Source organism: Vigna radiata, chromosome 5, assembly GCF_000741045.1.
Source record: "Vigna radiata var. radiata cultivar VC1973A chromosome 5, Vradiata_ver6, whole genome shotgun sequence".
Lineage (NCBI taxonomy): Eukaryota > Viridiplantae > Streptophyta > Magnoliopsida > Fabales > Fabaceae > Vigna > Vigna radiata.
Window position 1 is genome coordinate 31,511,671 of NC_028355.1, and position 18,624 is coordinate 31,530,294.

The 18,624-nt window shown below is 32.7% G+C and overlaps 4 protein-coding genes and 1 non-coding gene across 7 annotated transcripts; 1 reads left to right on the forward strand and 4 right to left on the reverse strand.

The window, feature by feature from the left end:
* On the reverse strand, positions 1-6,322 carry LOC106762854 (protein disulfide isomerase-like 1-6). Of its 2 annotated transcripts, none has more exons than XM_022781422.1 (12): positions 5,575-6,322; positions 4,938-5,067; positions 4,530-4,710; positions 3,793-3,911; positions 1,832-1,912; positions 1,650-1,739; positions 1,479-1,550; positions 1,321-1,389; positions 952-1,032; positions 672-806; positions 452-505; positions 1-362 (listed from the first exon to the last, which is right to left on the reverse strand). In XM_022781422.1, the coding sequence occupies exons 1-12, from the start codon at positions 6,051-6,053 to the stop codon at positions 273-275; spliced, it is 1,581 nt and encodes a 526-aa protein (XP_022637143.1). In that variant the 5' UTR covers positions 6,054-6,322; the 3' UTR covers positions 1-272. The 2 variants fall into 2 exon arrangements, with proteins under 2 accessions (XP_022637143.1, XP_014502430.1); XM_014646944.2 differs by having other exon boundaries at positions 4,545-4,710; positions 5,575-6,318.
* Positions 6,323-7,182: 860 nt separating this feature from the next.
* On the reverse strand, positions 7,183-9,103 carry LOC106759920. Its single transcript, XM_014643305.2, has 3 exons — positions 8,343-9,103; positions 7,827-8,012; positions 7,183-7,743 (listed from the first exon to the last, which is right to left on the reverse strand). The coding sequence occupies exons 1-3, from the start codon at positions 8,805-8,807 to the stop codon at positions 7,465-7,467; spliced, it is 930 nt and encodes a 309-aa protein (XP_014498791.1). The 5' UTR covers positions 8,808-9,103; the 3' UTR covers positions 7,183-7,464.
* Positions 9,104-10,238: 1,135 nt separating this feature from the next.
* Positions 10,239-10,310, reverse strand: TRNAM-CAU. Its single transcript has one exon. It is a non-coding gene; the product is annotated as a tRNA-Met (tRNA).
* Positions 10,311-15,771: 5,461 nt separating this feature from the next.
* LOC106762157 (probable dynein light chain) lies at positions 15,772-16,396 on the forward strand. The gene is made up of 2 exons (XM_014645902.2): positions 15,772-15,909; positions 16,032-16,396. The coding sequence occupies exons 1-2, from the start codon at positions 15,772-15,774 to the stop codon at positions 16,182-16,184; spliced, it is 291 nt and encodes a 96-aa protein (XP_014501388.2). The 3' UTR covers positions 16,185-16,396.
* LOC106762155 (glyoxylate/hydroxypyruvate reductase A HPR2) lies at positions 16,069-18,370 on the reverse strand. 2 transcript variants are annotated; one of them, XM_022781423.1, is made up of 3 exons: positions 17,842-18,370; positions 17,235-17,711; positions 16,069-16,198 (listed from the first exon to the last, which is right to left on the reverse strand). In XM_022781423.1, exons 1-3 carry the CDS (start codon positions 18,241-18,243, stop codon positions 16,193-16,195), a joined length of 885 nt encoding a protein of 294 aa, XP_022637144.1. In that variant the 5' UTR covers positions 18,244-18,370; the 3' UTR covers positions 16,069-16,192. The 2 variants fall into 2 exon arrangements, with proteins under 2 accessions (XP_022637144.1, XP_014501386.1); XM_014645900.2 differs by lacking the exon at positions 16,069-16,198 and having other exon boundaries at positions 16,898-17,711; positions 17,842-18,369.
* Between the last annotated feature and the right edge of the window lie 254 nt (positions 18,371-18,624).

Here is an 18,624-nt window from a genome sequence, read left to right on the forward strand (position 1 = left end):
TGAATAACCCGTTTTCGGACAATATAAACTTTGATGCATTTGATGTTCTCTAGTTCATCACGTACTGATAATATATGCCTAGCTTTTCATGATCTAGCAGTGAGCTAATTCAAATAATAAAGTGACTTATATTTGGTGCAGCAAAAAGCTAAGGGAAAGAATACCAATTAGAAAATGCTTTCCCAAGGCAACAATTATCCTTGTTTCTTTCTATATAATGTTTGTTTACTTTCAAGATGGTTGAATGTTTTCTCCCTGAACTTTTTTGTGTTCTATAACTCATCTTTGACATTCTTCACTTTTAGATATTTGTTGATGGATGCAGCCAATTCTTTCAAACCAGATTTTGTAGATAGTTTGATCTGCATTGAGAAAATGTTTGGATATATAAAGTGGTAACTATATAAACAGAAATTCTATCACCAAAATCAGAGTGCAGATAAGTACTTACCGGATTTGCCTTATCATCTGCTCTATAAAGCAGGAGTGTGGGGTAGTCATTTACCTGCAAAAAACAAAGGTAAAATGCATTTTCAGTACATAAACTTTCATCAAGTTAGTGGTCAATATGGAGAAACCATTTGTCCTTGATAAGACCCCAGGATCTTATATTTTCACAAAAGATTCTGCCATGAAAAGTAGAGACAACAAAGCTTTTCCATGACCCTTACTTGCAGGTTTGGATGTTCGTTGGCTGAAGCATCTATCCTTGCAAACATTAGATTACTTGATCCTTTGTAGTGCTTTGCCAATTTCTCTACTTGCTTGCTAATGGTCTCACAGTTGATACACCAAGGTGTAAACACCTGTTTTTCAGTCACGAACCATGAGCGAAAATCCACGAAGTAGTCAATAATACAATCTTCCTTTTGGAGGAAAAAACAAATCCTCAAGAAAACTAATGAAGTTGGAGCAAATGACATGATGTAGAAGGGATAAAAATTTGCAAACCTCCAAGAGCACATCCTTCTTGCTGCTCAAGATTTCATCGTCAAATGTCTTCCCAACAATAACATGGACACTTGCTTCAGTCTGCAATTTCCAATGCCGAGATAATTAATTAACAAGACATTGAAATAAGTTTCAGGACTAAAATAAATAACTTCTTTTAGTGTTTCTATTTTATTATTATAATCATAGAGCAAACTATATATCCCTCAGAATGAATCTGAAATATTTTATGCATTCAATTTAATTTGAAAGAACTAAAGTACCACATATGACAGACAGCAGCTAATATCTTGAATTGTTTGAAACTAAAGTCAGTAAGACACCTTACACGTAGAAGAAAATTATGCGAAAAGTTTAAATGGTACTCACGTTATCTGGAATTGGTTGTGACTTGAAGTAAGGTGACAAAGAACCTTGCACAAGATTATTGCAGAAGTTCTGCAGAATTCCATTTTTACATTAATTAGTCTCCTTTTGTAGGTGATCGCTAAAAGAATAATTTACATAAACAGAAGAGCAGATTGTACTTCAATATTGCTTTGTGTTGGTTTTGATTCCAACAAATATTTTGAGCTCATTCCATTATTAAACGCAGCGATCTATTTGGCAAACAAAGAAGTAAATCACATCAGTAGCCAAGATTATTTAAACTAATAAAACAATCCGTAAATATCATTGTTACTAACTAATTAACTAACCACAGGATTTTTTGATTCTTCAAGACCGAACAATGTTAAGAAGGGCTTTGCAAGGTTCTCATCATCAATAGCAACATATATAAACATTATCTGCATTTAAACAAAAGAATTAGACCAGAAGTTCTAAAAAACGCAGGAAAATGGTTTTAAAGCCCCACATGTAGGCCAAAGTAACTAATCACCTTTGACTTGAATGTTCTTGCAACATCTTGAAGAGGATCAAGAAGAATCTTGAAGTCATCAATGTTTGCAAAGACCAAAACCTAGAAAAAAGTAAACAATTAACCTTGGTTATTAGTAATTAGCAACCTTGACCAGAAACGTTAAGATTTAAATTAACAAGGAACAGTCTGTACAACCCGTGATGAGTTAAATTTATAATTGATTGACAACAAAGAAGGCCCGCTTGTTGGAGAAACTTTAGGAAGTCTGTTAGTGGCTTAGTTTCTGAAAGGTCTCTTTTAGTCTTTTAGCCAAACTACTGTTATTGAAAATCAAATGGGATGAGAACAACCACAGCCTAGTTCTTTTGTTGTTCAGATTTTCCGGAATACTTTTGTACAAAATGAAGTACTACTTAATTAGTTCTGAAAAAGACATCCATTTCCTTTACATATACACTCACATTTGTTTCAATTATCAAGGTGGTCACCAAGTGATCAACACATGGCAAATCATAGAAGAGACTGTGATTTTGATAAACAATTTAGACTTGCTATTTCTTATTTTTCCAACTTGGCAAGTCGGCGTTCGGGCTTCTTGTCACCATCAAAATTCCAATTTTTTCATCACTTCCTTTCTCTCATCCCGATAGTATTTTGCTATATGACCGACCTTACCACAACAATAACATTTGACCGATCTGCACTCATTTGCATAGTGGTCATGCTTGCCACACTTAATACATTCAACATCAGAATTACTTGACCGACCTCCTCGGTCTCTCCTTTGTCCACAACCACACCAGTTCTACAACTGGTTTGCTCCTTGTCGTCTTTATAATCACTTCGGACACGACTTCCTCGTCCTTGGCTGCTTCCTTCAATACCACCTCGGCCTTGAGTGTTCCAAGCTCTTCCCTTCATGTCAAGCTTGGCCTAAAGTGCTTGATCAAGTGGCTTAAACATCATCCTTCTCCGTTGCTTGTTTGCCTCGAGGGACCTGGCAAGCTCTTCAACTAAGAGCAATGTCAAATCCTTGGATTCCTCGATGGTGCATATTATACTCTCAAAGTCCTTAGTCAACGACCTTAAGACCTTCTCCACAATCCTGCTGGCCGGAAACTCCTCTCGGTTTCTGTCGAGATGATTTGCTATCACCTCCATCCAAGACATATACTTAGTCACTCGTTCTCTTTCCTCCATTCTCATGCTTTCAAACTCACCTCTAATAGTTTGAAGTCTAAGATGCCTAGCACGGTTATTGCCTTTGTAAACTTTCTCTAGAATCTGTCACGCTATCTTCTCAAAACTAGATTCGTCCACAACTTGTTACAGTATATACAAAGCTGATTGATCTTTCACACGCAATCATTTCAACACAACAACTTGGGCAACCGTATGCTCCTCATTTTTTGTTGGCTCTTCATATCCATTATGAACTACATCCCACACATCTTGGGATCCAAGAAAGGCTCTCATCTACACATTCCAATTATTAAAGTTGACTTTCTTTGTTAACCGAGGCAATGCCACACTTTTTGCTAGGTTGGCCATCTCTCACTCTCTCAAATACTCTTTTTTTTTCACTCGAACACTCCGGTTATCAGTTCTAATGCCAATTTGTTAGAAAATGACACTCACTTAGATATTTTTGAATACGTTTCTAGTGTATTTTCATTTTACATAAACCTTACAATTTATAGAATTAACATTAGACCTTTCATCTACATACCATAATGTCTCCAATTATTACAAATCAAACACTATAATGACTACAAAACATAACAAAGTAACTTCCTGACTCTTCCTCTCCTAGTGCAATAACCACTACCACTCTCAATAATGATATGATAACTCCTAAGTTTAAGTTTATTCCTACATCATGGTCTAAATCCACTCCAATGGTCCTTATTTCTAATTACAAGATGAGTTTCAAGTCAAAAGAATATCTATTATAGACTAAATATGGATATAATACCGACCTGAAGCTTGACAGGGCTGGCATAGACTTTGTCAGAATTCATTTCAGTCAGCGTAGTAACTAACGGAAACTTGTTGTAGTCTACAAACTCCAATATCTTATTCATCGTGAAAGCTCCATCTGCACAATCAGAAAAGTTTTGCATGTTGCCTTAGTAAGTCCTCTCTCCTCACCATTTGATGTGCTTAAAAACAGACAAAGGTAAGAGGGAAAAAAACATGTTATGCATAAACAAGCCCATAATGCGGTTCCACCGAATTTTAACTGCTTAAATTATATAAATCTGATAAGTATATAGAATACCCAGCTCAATTTAATAGAAAAGTTGGGAGATTCTAGTTTATTATTCTTTTTGTATGGTTCTTGTTAGATATATTGTGTTATATGTTAATTAGAAAAACGTAGACTTTTGCTATTGTTTGATAATGGTAGATATTGTTGATATTGTTTTTTAACAATGTCTTCTATTTACCATATTTATATTTTGTTGCCATATATACTTGTATCATTCTTCATTATAAATATATTATCCTATGAGTCTTTTAGACACAAGGGAGATTAATGTTATACCTAGTTTTAATATATTAATAATCTGCAACAAGTACAGAATTCACACATTGAGCTATAGCCACTTTTAGTGATACCCGTATTACCAATTAATACCACTATCTGTTTTACTTTATAGTTTAATGAGGAAATATTAGAGCGTATCCAACATATGGCTAGAAAGTTACAAACCAAAAACAGACGCACCATATGCAGTGTATCTTTCTGGTTCACTCTTAACAATCCCAAGAAAACGACCTGTAGGTTTGATAGCTGGATAAAGAACTTTGGCAAGTTCTACCTGATTCACTTCGACAAACTGGATTTCATTATCAGACTTTGCAGCACTCACAAACTCCTCATAATCAGTTCCCTGCGATATGTAAAAAAGTATGCTATAATACCACACTACCAAATTGAAGGGTAATGTAAATGTTTTTTTATCAACAGGAGAATTCATTAACAAAAAATAATCTGGAGCACAAAATATTACGTTAATTGATTGATCAACTCCACAACTCTCACTCGTTTGAACTTTGTGTCAATATGGAAAATCAAGTATGATAACCCCAGCACAGCTTACATTATAATTTCACTTACCTCAAATTTATCAAACTGACCAACGACAAACTTTTGATACTTCCTCAGAAACTTCTCTGCTTCTACCACTGAACTTATCCGAATAACAGGAGTACCAGTCTTTTTTCTTGTCCATATCACTATATCATCCCTGAAAGCATCATGGAAACAAAAAAGCCAATAAACATTTAAAGCCAAAACAGCACACACAAACATAGAATACATGTATCAGATACGGGGATACGATTATTTTAAATGTATATAATATCCGGGTATGAACAGAAACTCTTAAAACATAGTAAATATATAATTGCAGTTTAGCAAATCCAAATTAAGAACATAGTTCCTGTACACTATTAAAAACATAGATTATAAATCAGTACCATCGTTACTTGCTTCTTTAATAGTCCGGTAAATCTCATTCCTTTCTTGAAATCATACATAGAGAGGACAATTTGGATAAGTTTCATTAAGGAACAAGGTTTATATGTATCTACATTGTACATGTTTTCTAAGTATCATATAGCAGTATTAGATTTTCATAACCTTTTTTTAAAGGTTTGAATCCTTCACCAATACAAGTCAATGAAGTGTAGAATCAGTATTGGAAACATATCGGAGAAGCCAATTATAAGTGAGAAAAGTTAGAGCATCTTACGCAGTAAAACCACCAGAGTAGGGCTGAGAGGTGCCATTGACAAAGAGAAGCAAAGTGGGGAAGCCTTTGACACCAAGGAAAGATGCAGGCTTTGGATACCTGTCAGCATCAAGTTTGGCCATAACAATAGGGATTCTCAATTCCCTCAGAGAAGTTGCAGCCTCAGCAAAATGGGGCATGAGCTCAGCACTCCTTGGACACCAAGGTGCATACCCCAGAACCAGAACAAACTCGTTCCCATTAACAACCCTCTCTGTGTTGTCGTTGTTGAGCTCAATAACGATCCTTTGGGCTTTGCTTAAAACCTCTGCTTCTGATAACTTCTCGCCACCCCCATCGGCTTCACGCTCTACTTCCTCGTCCACTGCTAACAGCTCCTCCAACTCATCCTCAATCTCTGTTGCAACGTTAAACTTCAGTACGAGGAGAAGGGAGAGAAGGACGAGGATGAATCTTAAGGCGGCTTTCCTCGTACACATGTTTTTTGCCTATAGTAGAATTCGTTGGGGATCAAGATCTGATGGGGCTTCTGAAACGTTTAGGAAATTGGTAAAAGTAGCACAATGCACATCAGTGAAGATGTGCCTGAACTCTGAAATAAAACGCTGCGGAGAATCGTTTAGAAGGGCACAGTGACAAACTATGGATGCGCCGTAATTTCAGGGCCACCATGTTAACAAGATTTCAGGAAACTCCAACCAAGCCTGCCACTATCCTTGACCATAGAGAAAAAAAAAACGTGTTTTTTTTTTCTACAAGGATAAAAATTTCAGATTTTCATTAGCAGGAGAATTTCCTCTCTTATATTTACCAATCAATAAAAACAAAAGTTAATCAGTTTGTTGAAAATTAAAAAAAAAAAAAAACTTTGGACGAAAACGGGACTTACAGGTTCTTGGACAAAAAAGCATAATAATTTAAGTTTATAAAATAAATTTTTTACATAAATTTGAGGTTTTTAGACAGCTATATTTGTATTAAATGCTAAAGATAACGATAAATATATTCATCCTGTTTATCAAAAGGCTTTATTTTGGTGACGCAGGGTAATGATCTCAACAAACTAACACTGACTTATATGAGAAAAAAAAAAACAATTTCAGACAAATTTTGGAAATCAATTAGTTCCATTAAATTTTATTAATTTCCTAATGTTCTTCATGAAATATTTTTTTAGAAATAAAAAACCAGACATCAACTAAAGTTAAGATATTTTTATAAAAAAAAATCATTAAATAAAATAAAAATGTGGTTAAAATTTTCTTATAATTTTCCCACTGTGTTTGAGTATCTTCTTGGAAATATAATTAATGACCAGTTTCACAATTTACATTTACAGCCAAATAAAATTAAAAGCTCTGTATGCGAGATCAAAAGCACAGCAAGTTTAACTTGCATGCATCCCACAAAGATAACCTGAAAAAACCTTTTTTCTGTTGCTGTCTCGTTAATTAAGATCATTGTTGTGTTAAATTTTATCTAATGTTAACAAAATTAACTATCTTCAAATGATCTGTACCATATAAAGGCCTAATTAACATGATACTTTGCTCAAACGTTCTCCATAAACCGACTCAAATGATTGTCCATCAATCTAAAATTTCGCAATTTCACTAAAGATGATTTCTCAATTTCATTGTCTGTTCATTTTATGCATATATGCATATTCAAATTTACATGCATTTATTGACACAATGCTCATGACAGTAAACTACAGAAGGGATTCAGGGCAATGGTTGTATGTAAAGTATTTTTTGGAGTGCATATATTACATCTCTTGCAAACCAAACGAACCTTCTAATCTGAAGCTAGGCAGGCACAGGCCATAGATTATGCAATTTTAAGGGACAGTTTCAAAACAGATTACAACTGTATGAAAATGAACATTCATCATTCGTAGGTGCATGAATTCCTTTTGAATTTGATAGGTTTTGATCTGGAAGAGTTGATGACCAAGGGGCAAGTGATTTGCTTATGGTGCTTTGTCTTCACCAGTTTACCAACCACATTGCCACGTGACTGGATTTCAAAGTTCAATGTGAGAGGAACTTCAACACCAGTTTGAGAGGCAGCTATGGTGGATCCAGCACCATAGAGAGGAACCTTTGTACCCTCCACGTTCACTGATACAATGCGGTTACTTTTTCTCGGCTGATAGTATTTCTTCAGCTGCAACAAGTTAGATATGCCAATGTAGATCTTAGTATGTGATAAATTTTCAATTTTTAATGTCGTGATGAGATAATTCTTACTTCGCCTGTGGCAACTGTGATGTCTGAGAAGACAAGATTGATGGGTGTGGAGTGCACATGAATTCCAAAAAATGTAGCAGGGTTATAGATGCTCATGCGCAAAGTGACATTTACTGTCATCATTTTCGTGATGACACCTGTGAAATCTGAGCCCTCTCCAACGTACATATTGTGCACTGTCAAACTCTGCAAGAACACATATGTCAACAACTATACCCTGTGATTACCAACTACTTCAAGTGACATGTAATGAGCATCCCATGACTCATAACTTTTTTTGGTTTTGCATGCAGATGCAGTGCCATTCTACTAGTGCTAATAACAGCTTAAAGTGGAGTATTATGCCATCAAAATCTAGGAATTGAATGAGTAAATTATGCACATTGAAACAAAATCCTAATATACTGCTACCCATGTTCTAATTTGAGACAACAAACTATGTGTATGGTTGGAGGAATCAAGAACCAACAGCAGTGATAAATTCCCTCCTTCAATACTGATGAAAGAATTTCTTACCTTGACATTGATTTGTGCTTTATAAGGTCTGCTGGCACCCCAGATGATCAAGCAAAAGACAGTGAAAACAACCACAAAGGTAAACACGGCAATTAATGCTTGGAAGCGTCTTGTGAAGCCCTTGTCATCAAACTCATGATAAGAACCTTCTTCCAAAATCACATCACACTCGGGCCACCCCTTATCATTTCTCTTCCTACTACCTTTCCTTCCAGAAGATGACCTGAAAATCCCTGAAAAACGGCTTGCAGAAGAGTTCCTAGAATGACGCCCAAACGAAGGGTGTGAAGGAGACTCCATTGGACTGTTTGATATTGGAGTAGCCTGCATTGAAGATGACTTGTCTCCATCGTGAGAATCCCTTGAAGGACTTTGCACATAGTACACAGGACGCTTTGGAGACCTCGAAGGTGAAGAAGGAGCTAAACTTGTGATATCCGATTCAGATTTTGCAGACAACATCATGAAAATCTGAATCACTATACAATACAGTAACACCTGATACAAGTATATGCAGTGAATTCAATGCTACTGGTAAAGTACCAGACAACTTGTGCCACTGAATTTCTACGTATATTACTCAAAACCTCAAAACTCAAAACTCAATTCAGCTGGGTTTCTTTCACTGTAAAAAAGAGTTTTTTGTTTGCATGGAAGGAAAGAAAAGAAGAAGTGGTGAATGCAGAACAAGTGCTTAGGCTTGAAGGATAAATAAGAGCAACAGGCTCGGAACCAAACCTCACTGGCTGCACAAATTCAGCAGGGTCGGGAATAAGTGTCGGCAGCTTGTTTTATTTTTAATTTTTTTTTTTGAGTGTTTAAATTAGAAAAAAACAGTTTCTTATGTTGTCTTTTTTTTCTGTGGGGCAGAGCCACTTCTGCAAAAATAATTCTTGAACCTTCAATTATAGGAGTAGGACAATTGTCTAATTATATTATGGGTCCTCTCTTGTTTTATTTCTTATCATTTTAGGTACGTTCTATAATTTATTCCTCACGTTTAGCTTTGTTGGATAATGCAGATTACGAATTACAAAAACAGATTAAGTACACTTGGGTACCAATGACAAAATTAGTTGTACCATTTAAGTATTTTATTACAAGGTTGTTAACATCTGATTAAAAAACAAGACAAGGAATTCACATGCATCAGTTTTACAGGGAAAAGGTTCGGTAAAGTTGTGTTTTCACGAGCAACTGTTGGGATTTATTGCAGCATATCCAAATATCTCTTGACTTTAACCTATCCTACATATTTTGTACCGGAATAATTATATTTAGACAACATTTGAACATTGATTACGTGTCAATTTGTGATTGGTCAAAAATTACTTCACAATCAATAATAATAATCATAAACATTATTGCGAAATAATTTTTAACCAATCACAGATTGACACGTAATCAATGTTCAAATATTGTCAAAAATATGTTGTCTAAATATCATTATCCTTTGCACCGTGCATTTTGGATAAAGTGATAAAATGTTTAAACCTTATTGAATATTTCTTGTAAAATGTTTGGATTTAATCTGGATATATTAACACTGTAAAATATTTTATCCAACCATTCGCATGTTTGATTATATTATTAAGTCTACCACTTTATATGCTATAATCATGATGTTTTCAAGTTGATTAACAGTATAATTTTTTTACTTTAATAATGTGTGTGTCTATATATTTATAAAATTTTAGGGGAAAGATCCTACTTTCTTTCTGTTGAGAAAAAAAATGTAAGTTTGATAAGATGGTACAAGAAAGAAATTTTGGGCCTAAAGTGTTTCCAATGTCCTAACACAATTACATGAAGGCCCACATTTGACCCAAATAGTGTCAGAGTCGAAAATCAGCCCAGATTATATGTGGAGAAAATAAGAAAAAAAAAATTCTTTTTTATCAGAGCCAGGTTTCGATCCTGGGACCTGTGGGTTATGGGCCCACCACGCTTCCGCTGCGCCACTCTGATTTGTTAATTATTTTATACAAAAATTAGTTAAGTATTAGTATCTTAATTATTTCATGCAAAATAGATTTTACTATTTATCTTAATTATTTAACTCAATTTTTGTGCACGATCACAAATTTAGTTATTAAAATAAATAAAAATACATAAACTTATATCCCATCAAATTAAAATATTATTCATTCTTTAATTATTTTAAACTATGCTTATATCTCTTATAAGCACCAATATTTTTATTTAATATACCACTTTTAATATTGAGCAAATAATTAAATAAAGGAGATGGACATAGAAGTAATAAAATGGTATTATTGATGCCAATTTGTTTGATTCCAGCTATTAAAATATCCAAGGAAGGGTTGATGCAATCCCCATTTTGGTGGTTATTATAATAAGACCATTGAGTGTTGACTTCTGACCTAATCACATAATTTTTCATTAGCCATTCACCTAAAAAAATATCATCTCATCATTTTGCACTATAATGCTAAATCTCAAACACAACACTCCTTTAATTTAAAAAGAGAATTTCACAAAGTATAAAATATTTAAATATATTATTCTCTTTTTCCAAATTTTTATTTAAATATATTGATTTTTTTTTTGTGTATGAAATGTTTTAATTACCATAAAAATAATTATATATATATATATATAATATTTGTTAATAATTATAAAATATTAATGTTGATTTTTTTTTTCAGTTTATTTTAATTTATAATTTTCTCAGTAAAACTTTGCCAATATATTTTAACTACTATTAAAGAATAGTCTTGACCCATGTTGTCTGAAAATTTTTAATTAATATTGCTTAAAAAATACTACAACTAACATTAACTAAAAATAATATAAAAAAATGTGTTTGATACGATATTGGTTAAGGATTTTAATGTTTATTTATTGCTATATTTTAGAAAGTGTTTGATAATGTAATGGATTGTTATAAATAATTTTGTTGGTTTTGCGATGCGTTGTGTTTCCAAATTCGTTCCACCGACAAAATGTTGTGTTTCCAAAATATATTTAGACAAGTTGTAAGATATATTTAATCAAATCATCTAAAATTATGTATTTGACACACATCATAACGTCTTAATCAATTGAATAAAAAGGAAATGTAAAATTATGTGAGAAAAAATGGAGGATAATAAAATTAAAATATGATGTAAGTTTTTATTTTTTTTTTATAATTTTGAAGTTGTGAATAAGTTTTCACATAAAATATTAGGATATTATAATGGATTCTATTAATCTACCATTAACCTTATTTATTTTTGTTTAATCTCGATATTAGGATATTATAATGCATTATTCTATTAATGTATCATTAAACTTATTTATTTTTTGTTTAATGTGATATTTTCGTTTTGATTTAAATCTCTAATAATCTATTTATTAAGTTTGAGTTTTTTTATATTGAAATATCTTTATCTTAAATTTGATTATTTTAATGGTAACTAATCCTTAAATTTTAGAATTTTTCATCTATTTATATTATATTCATTTAAGTTGTAATCAAAATAACTATCAATTATGCTAGTATATATTCGTAAAGTTTTTTTTTTTTTTATATAAGAAACGTTAAAGAGATTCATTACCAGTTAATCATTAGCAAATTCATATAAACTATTGATATATCATTCTCAATTTATTTTCATTTTTATTAAATGTGAAACTTTCAAATCATCTTGCATTCTTAAACTTTTTTTACTTTGAAGTATGAGTTTCTTAATATTGAAATACTTTCTTCTCATTCGAGTATCTTAACAGTGGTAACCAACATTTTAACTTATTCTTCACTTAATCCAGATCATCTTAATCAAAATTTTCACAATGATAAACTATCAACTTTAATATTACTATGAATTTTCTTTTTAAAAAATACGTAATAAATCATGACCAAATTCATTTAAGACATTAAAATACAATTTTGAATTCAAATTTATAAAACAAAAAATTTATGAATTATTTAATTTATATAATGTTTATCTTATTTATTTTTATTTAACGTGAAACTTTTGACTTATTATAACTTCTTAATCTATAAAAATGTTAAATGGAGTATTGTAAATAATTGCATTTGATTATGTAAATAAGTGGTTTCTGTTTTTATGAAAATATTATATTTAAATACAATTTTGGTATTTACTTTATTATTTTAGTCTTTATTTTAAAATAGAGATATTTAGATTTTATATTTTAGAACCGTAATTTTTTTGAGTAATTATATGTTAACACAATTTTTCTAATAACTTTTTGATCTAACACATGTGTTATTTTTTTTTATTTAAAATACGTCAATATAATAACAAATAAATAATAAATTAACAAAGAAAATAAAATTTTAGTGATAAAATGTTGTAAAAAAATGTACTTTTTCCTTTCTATGTTATTTTGTATAATGGATCCTCTTTTGTTTGTTTATGCTTGCAACATGACGTTTAGTTCTACTGGGCAATGCTATTTGGATAGCCCAATTATAAAATTGGTTGCACTTAAAGTTGTGAGTTTCACGAGCATATGGAACCATCTTTTTGATTTTCAATCCAAAGTTAAATTTACAACATATTTTGGATAAACTAATATCAGCCCATACTATATCTAGAGAAAATCAGAAAATAAAAAATATTAAGCAGAAAGCAATTTTTGTTGTTGTTGTTAACTAATGCAAACAAAAATATTTTATTTATATTTTAATTATTTAACCTCAATATTCACCAATTTAGTTATTACAACGAAATAAAAAAAAAAAGTATTTCGGTTATGAGGTCGAGTTACTACCACTTTCACAATTTGTCCTTCAACCGCGTCTGGTTTCGTTTTCTGATCTCCTTCGATATCCTTCAACAGTGTTCAGAGGTGCACCTGTCAAAGGTTCTCCAACGCTCAAGTCACTGTACAGTATGTACAATAATTTTTGAACACTAATAAATGCATAATGAAAGTGAACCATACCTCATACCTACCTTTGATCTGTATTTATAGTTTTTGTCTCAGGTCTGAAATTAGTAGAGTCTTAATTACGGTCCAATAACTCTAGTCACTTCTTACCTTAATCCTAGTGTAAATCGTAGGTTTTGACTGACCGTCCGTCTTAAGCCGTCCAGTCATGTCTCTGCAAGATGATTCTTTAACCGTCCGGTTCCTAAAATTGGAACGACAGAGACTAGCCTTAGATAACGCGCCCAAATCGTGATGGTCCGGTGGTCCTCCGGCTCATCTGATACAAAAAAGTATCACCTTTTAAAAATATTTTTAGCTTCATATATATATATATATATATATATATATATATATATATATATATATATATATATATATATATATATATACACACGAAGATGCTCTCTTTTTTGTTGAGAGTAGTCATTGCTCTCTGTTTTTCTTTTCCGAACCACGACACTTCGAAGATGCACTTAACTATAATAGGAAATAGGTTTTACGTTTGGAGGTACCTTTTATTGTTTTAAAGAAAATATATAAAAATGTCGTATAAAATCACAAAATCATTATTTGTTTATTTTATAATTATTACTTTTGCTCATAAGTAGTGTTTAAATCTGTGGTGTTGTGATAAATTATTGGGAAGATAATTAAAGAAATGGCATCTGCCAGAAGTAATCAAATGAAATTGTTGACTGTGATTGGTATGTATTTGGTACGGATAGTTTTAAAAGAAATTTATACGTGAAAGTTAGACTTCTCTAATTCTAATTAATCTAGTTATTCTCGTGAAATTAAAAACTTTTATTTTTTTTACACTTCTAATCGAAACAATGCATTTTATCCTATATATATATACAAACCAACGAATTACCAAATTTAAATTACGTATCTAAATACTATAAATATGTTTATCAGTTGATTCTAAACAACATCAACTATGTGCAACGGATGGTGTAGGTTAATTTTAATGTGTATAATATAAAGTTATAATAATTACATTATTCAGATCTCGTTGGTTTTTGGAAGTACTTCCTCTTCACAGTCACAAAATCCTTCAACCGACAAAATGCTGTGTTTCCAAATATATATGCATTACAACATGCGGAATAGTGATCACAAAGAACATCCTAAGATATTTCGACAAATTATAAGATATATCTAATAAAGTTTATTTAAAAAAAAATCATATTTGACATAAATAAGTCATACATTATACCTTTATATATGACAGTTGTGATGAATTTTTATCTTTTTATAGATCTAATCATGATCCAATTATATTTTAATCGATATTAAAAGATTGATTCAACATTATTGTTAATCTAATCATTTTGTAACTAGTCGACCATACTACTTGATCATGATGGTTGTCTATTTCATTGTTACCATTGTTAAAGATCATTATGTGACCGATGAGTCATGGTAATGGACTACTTCATCATTATCATTGTTTTGTAATCGGAAAATGTCCTTTTAATAACATTTTTTTAATAATTTTTTGACAATGCATACGTGACAGTTTATGATTGATTCGTTTTAAATATTTTTTAAACATAAATTTAAATAGACCAATAAAATGATGACACGTGTCTCGTTGTAAAAAAAATTATAAAAATATTGCCAAAATATCATCATCCTTTATAGCCTAGATAGCCTAGACAAATTGACTAAGAGAGCTTGGCATAAGTGACAAATTTTGAAATAGAGATTCGGACCAAAAGAACTCAGATAGAATAATCAGTCTAAAGGAACTCAGACCAGAAATTGTCAGTTCTAAGAAATTAAACAAGAGGAGCTCGAACTGAAATAATAAGTTCAGAGGAGCTTGACAAAAAAACTCGAGCTAGAATAATGACCTAGATGATCTTGACCACACTGACACACACTATACATAATATTCTAAATTCTTTTTTCTTTCATACTTCTTTTCAATTTATAAGAATCCTTTTGGGTGGTGCGAAGTTTCCTTTTTTTCTGCTTTTTTTTCTACGTGTCCAACACAAGAACTTTGTTTTTATATATATACAAAAAAATGTATACTGCCTTATCTAGTTTTTGTTCCGCACTTTTCCCTATCTACCAATTATTGAAGTGTGATGAATAACTATTCTTTTATAAATAGTTTTAAAATTTGTCCAAGTCAAGAGAAAGAAAAAAACAAAACTGACTGGATAGGTAGTTCAATCGAATCCAATATGGAAGAGAGAAAAAATGCACCTGGCCAAAATGAAAAAACATACAAAATTCCTTTTATTTATGGCCTCACCAGCTTTATCCTTAGCTCCTCACTCTTTCGCATCAATTTTCTCACCGTAGGACTCTATGACTGACTGAGTCACCAGCAGAATGACAAAAAATCATGAGATTCATGAATGTCCATTTATATAATAAGTCCAAAAATGTGAGGTAGCAGAAGTGAGTTTGGTACATGCCCCAGTGCCAGCTTTATGATTTCATATATAGAGTGATATGTTATTGCTATTGCTCACTTTCTTGGAAAAAGAGAAACGGTGAAAGCATGTTGGAAGGTAAAGCTGTGATAGAGGATACTGACATGCCCCTCAAGATGCAGATCCAAGCCATGGCATCTGCTTCTGAAGCTCTTGATCTCTACGATGTTTTGGATTGCACATCCATTGCTGCCCACATTAAAAAGGTAACATTTTCTGCCATCTTTCCGATGATACACAACAATTTAATGTTGCATGTGTTGTTCTTGGAGACTGATTTCAGTGTAACTTTTCTGTAACAAGAGTTTATGGTTTATTGGACTGATAGGAGTTTGACACGAAGCATGGTTCTGGATGGCAGTGTGTGGTGGGATCGAGTTTTGGCTGCTTTTTCACCCATTCCAAGGGAACCTTCGTGTACTTTACTCTGGAGACTCTCAATTTTCTCATCTTCAAAGGAGCTTCTTCCGGTCATATCTGAGTATATTCTCATGGCTGTAAATAAAAGTTCCAGCAAGGGGCAATATCAAGAACATAGCTAGGCAAGTTTAAATATATGCAGCAACTCCAGAGTCATTAGCGATTGGACCCTTTTAATATGTTTTGAAGGGTGATGATGATGTTCTTTTTTACTTTGTATATAATAATGATAAGTTCATGTTCTTCAGTTCATCTTTTTGCTGTTTTGGATAAGATCCCCTTAAATTTCTCTTCATATTGTGGATATTATTTGTTCTTTCTCCAAAGAAAAAAGAAGAGTCGTGGCTATACCAGAAAGAAGAAGATAAAGGATGAAGTATTAATGAAACTGAAATTAGATATGAAAAGAAAGTCCTAGATATTTTGTTTGATAAGTGGGGTCGTTCGGTGCTTTTCCTTTCCCTTTTGCTTTTAAGATCAATTTTAAGGATATTATATGCACAACGATATTTGGGATAAGAAATAAGGACAATGGTTGGTGTGGATGGGCCAAAGGAAAAAAAATAAAATAAAAGAAGGATATTTAAAGTATTTATATTTTGGAAATAATATACCTACTTAATGCAATAAATTGAATCTTTACTTTAAATAAACTTGTGTATAGAAATCTCTTCTATTGAAATTTGGCTTGAGTTCTAAATTTAAATTCAACACAAAAGGAAAGTTTATGGATATTAACTTATGTAAATTCTATCATGAAAATATCAATTCACCTTTAAAGTAAGAAAAAAAAATAATTTTTTTTCATTAATACATGTATACAATAACCACAGCTGAGCTGCACTGCACCTGTTTTTTTTCTCAGTTTTTCGGTCTTACAGACTACAGGAGAGGAACACGAAGTGCAGCATGAACTTCTATTAGTACAGTAAAAACAAAAAATCTAACAAATTTATTAAATTGAAAGTTAAAAGATCAGGATAAAATGTTTAATAAAGTAGCTGATTAACTTGATAATCTAAAGCAAGAAGGAAGTGAATGTGAAGGAATGATGTAAAGAAAAGCAGCATCAAATGATTGGAGTCAAAAGGGGTTTGCCAAGGAAGCTTGCCTCTAAGTTTGCAATCACAAGATCTGCCATTGCCATGCAAGTTTCCACAGTGTCACTCCCCACATGAGGAGTCAACACAACATTCTCAAGCCTTAGTAACTCTTCCCGCACCTCTGGCTCCTTCTCAAACACGTCAAGGCCCGCACCACCTAGTCTTCCTTCGGTCAAGGCGGACACGAGTTCGGGCTCATCCACGTGCGGGCCTCGCCCAATATTGATCAAAATCCCCTTTGGGCCCAATGCATCCATAACTCCCCGGTTCACGATGTGACGGGTTTCATGGGTGAGGGTACAGGCCACAACCAGTACTTCAGAGTCAGCGGCTAAGTCAAGAACGTTAGAGTAATATCTATACCCAGACTCTGCCTTTACACTTCTCGAATGGTAGCTGATGGGGCATCCAAAAGCCTCGGCTCTCTTCGCAATCGCCAACCCAATCCTTCCCATCCCTATAATTCCAACTGCTTTACCACTAAGCTAAATGTGCAAATCACAAAATCAAATTTAATTTAATTACACTTTTCGTAAACCCTAATCCCTGTATCAAATGCACAATAATCAAACAAAATAAAAAAAAAATTACTGATAAAATGGGTGAGTGAAAAACCTTTGGTGTGAGGTGAGGAGCAGAATTACGGCGAGGGGAGTGAGAAATTGTGCAGAAGAGGGACAAGGCAAGGGCGATGGCGAGATCGGCGACATCGTCGGTCAAAACGTCGGGCGTGTTGGTGACGGGAATGCCTTTCTCTCTGCATTTTCGGAGGTCGATGTTGTCGTATCCGACGCTGTAGGTGGAGACAATCTGTAGGTTGGGCAAGGAGTCGATGGTGGTGGCATCCACTCCTACTTTGACACTTGCGACGACGGCGCGGACGGAGGTTCCGTGGGCTTGGGCGAAGGCGACGAAGGAGGGAAAGTGCCAGAGTTTGAAGAGGTTGAAGCGCTTGGCGAGCTGTTCTTGGATGTAACTGTGCATTGGGCAAGTCATTAGCACGCCCATGGATTCCATTTACAATGGAAGTGTTTAGTTTAGACCATCGATTTCTTTCTGATACTGACAATTTCACTCAAATCTGTTTGTGAAATCATCCCTGAACAACATACTTACACAACAGTCAGTTATAGAAAAGGAAAACCAATTTTAACTTAATATTATTTTTAATATTAATAGACGAAAACACATTACGTTATTATATTAAAATTTACTGATATATATATATATATATATATATATATATATATATATATATATATAAACCGATCCTTGTCATACTGAATCGAATAAATGGAACCCAAACCAATCAAAATAAACAAAACCAAGTCAAATTAAATCGAATTAAACCAAATTAAACTAAATTAAATTAAACTAAACTAAATCGAATTAAACTAA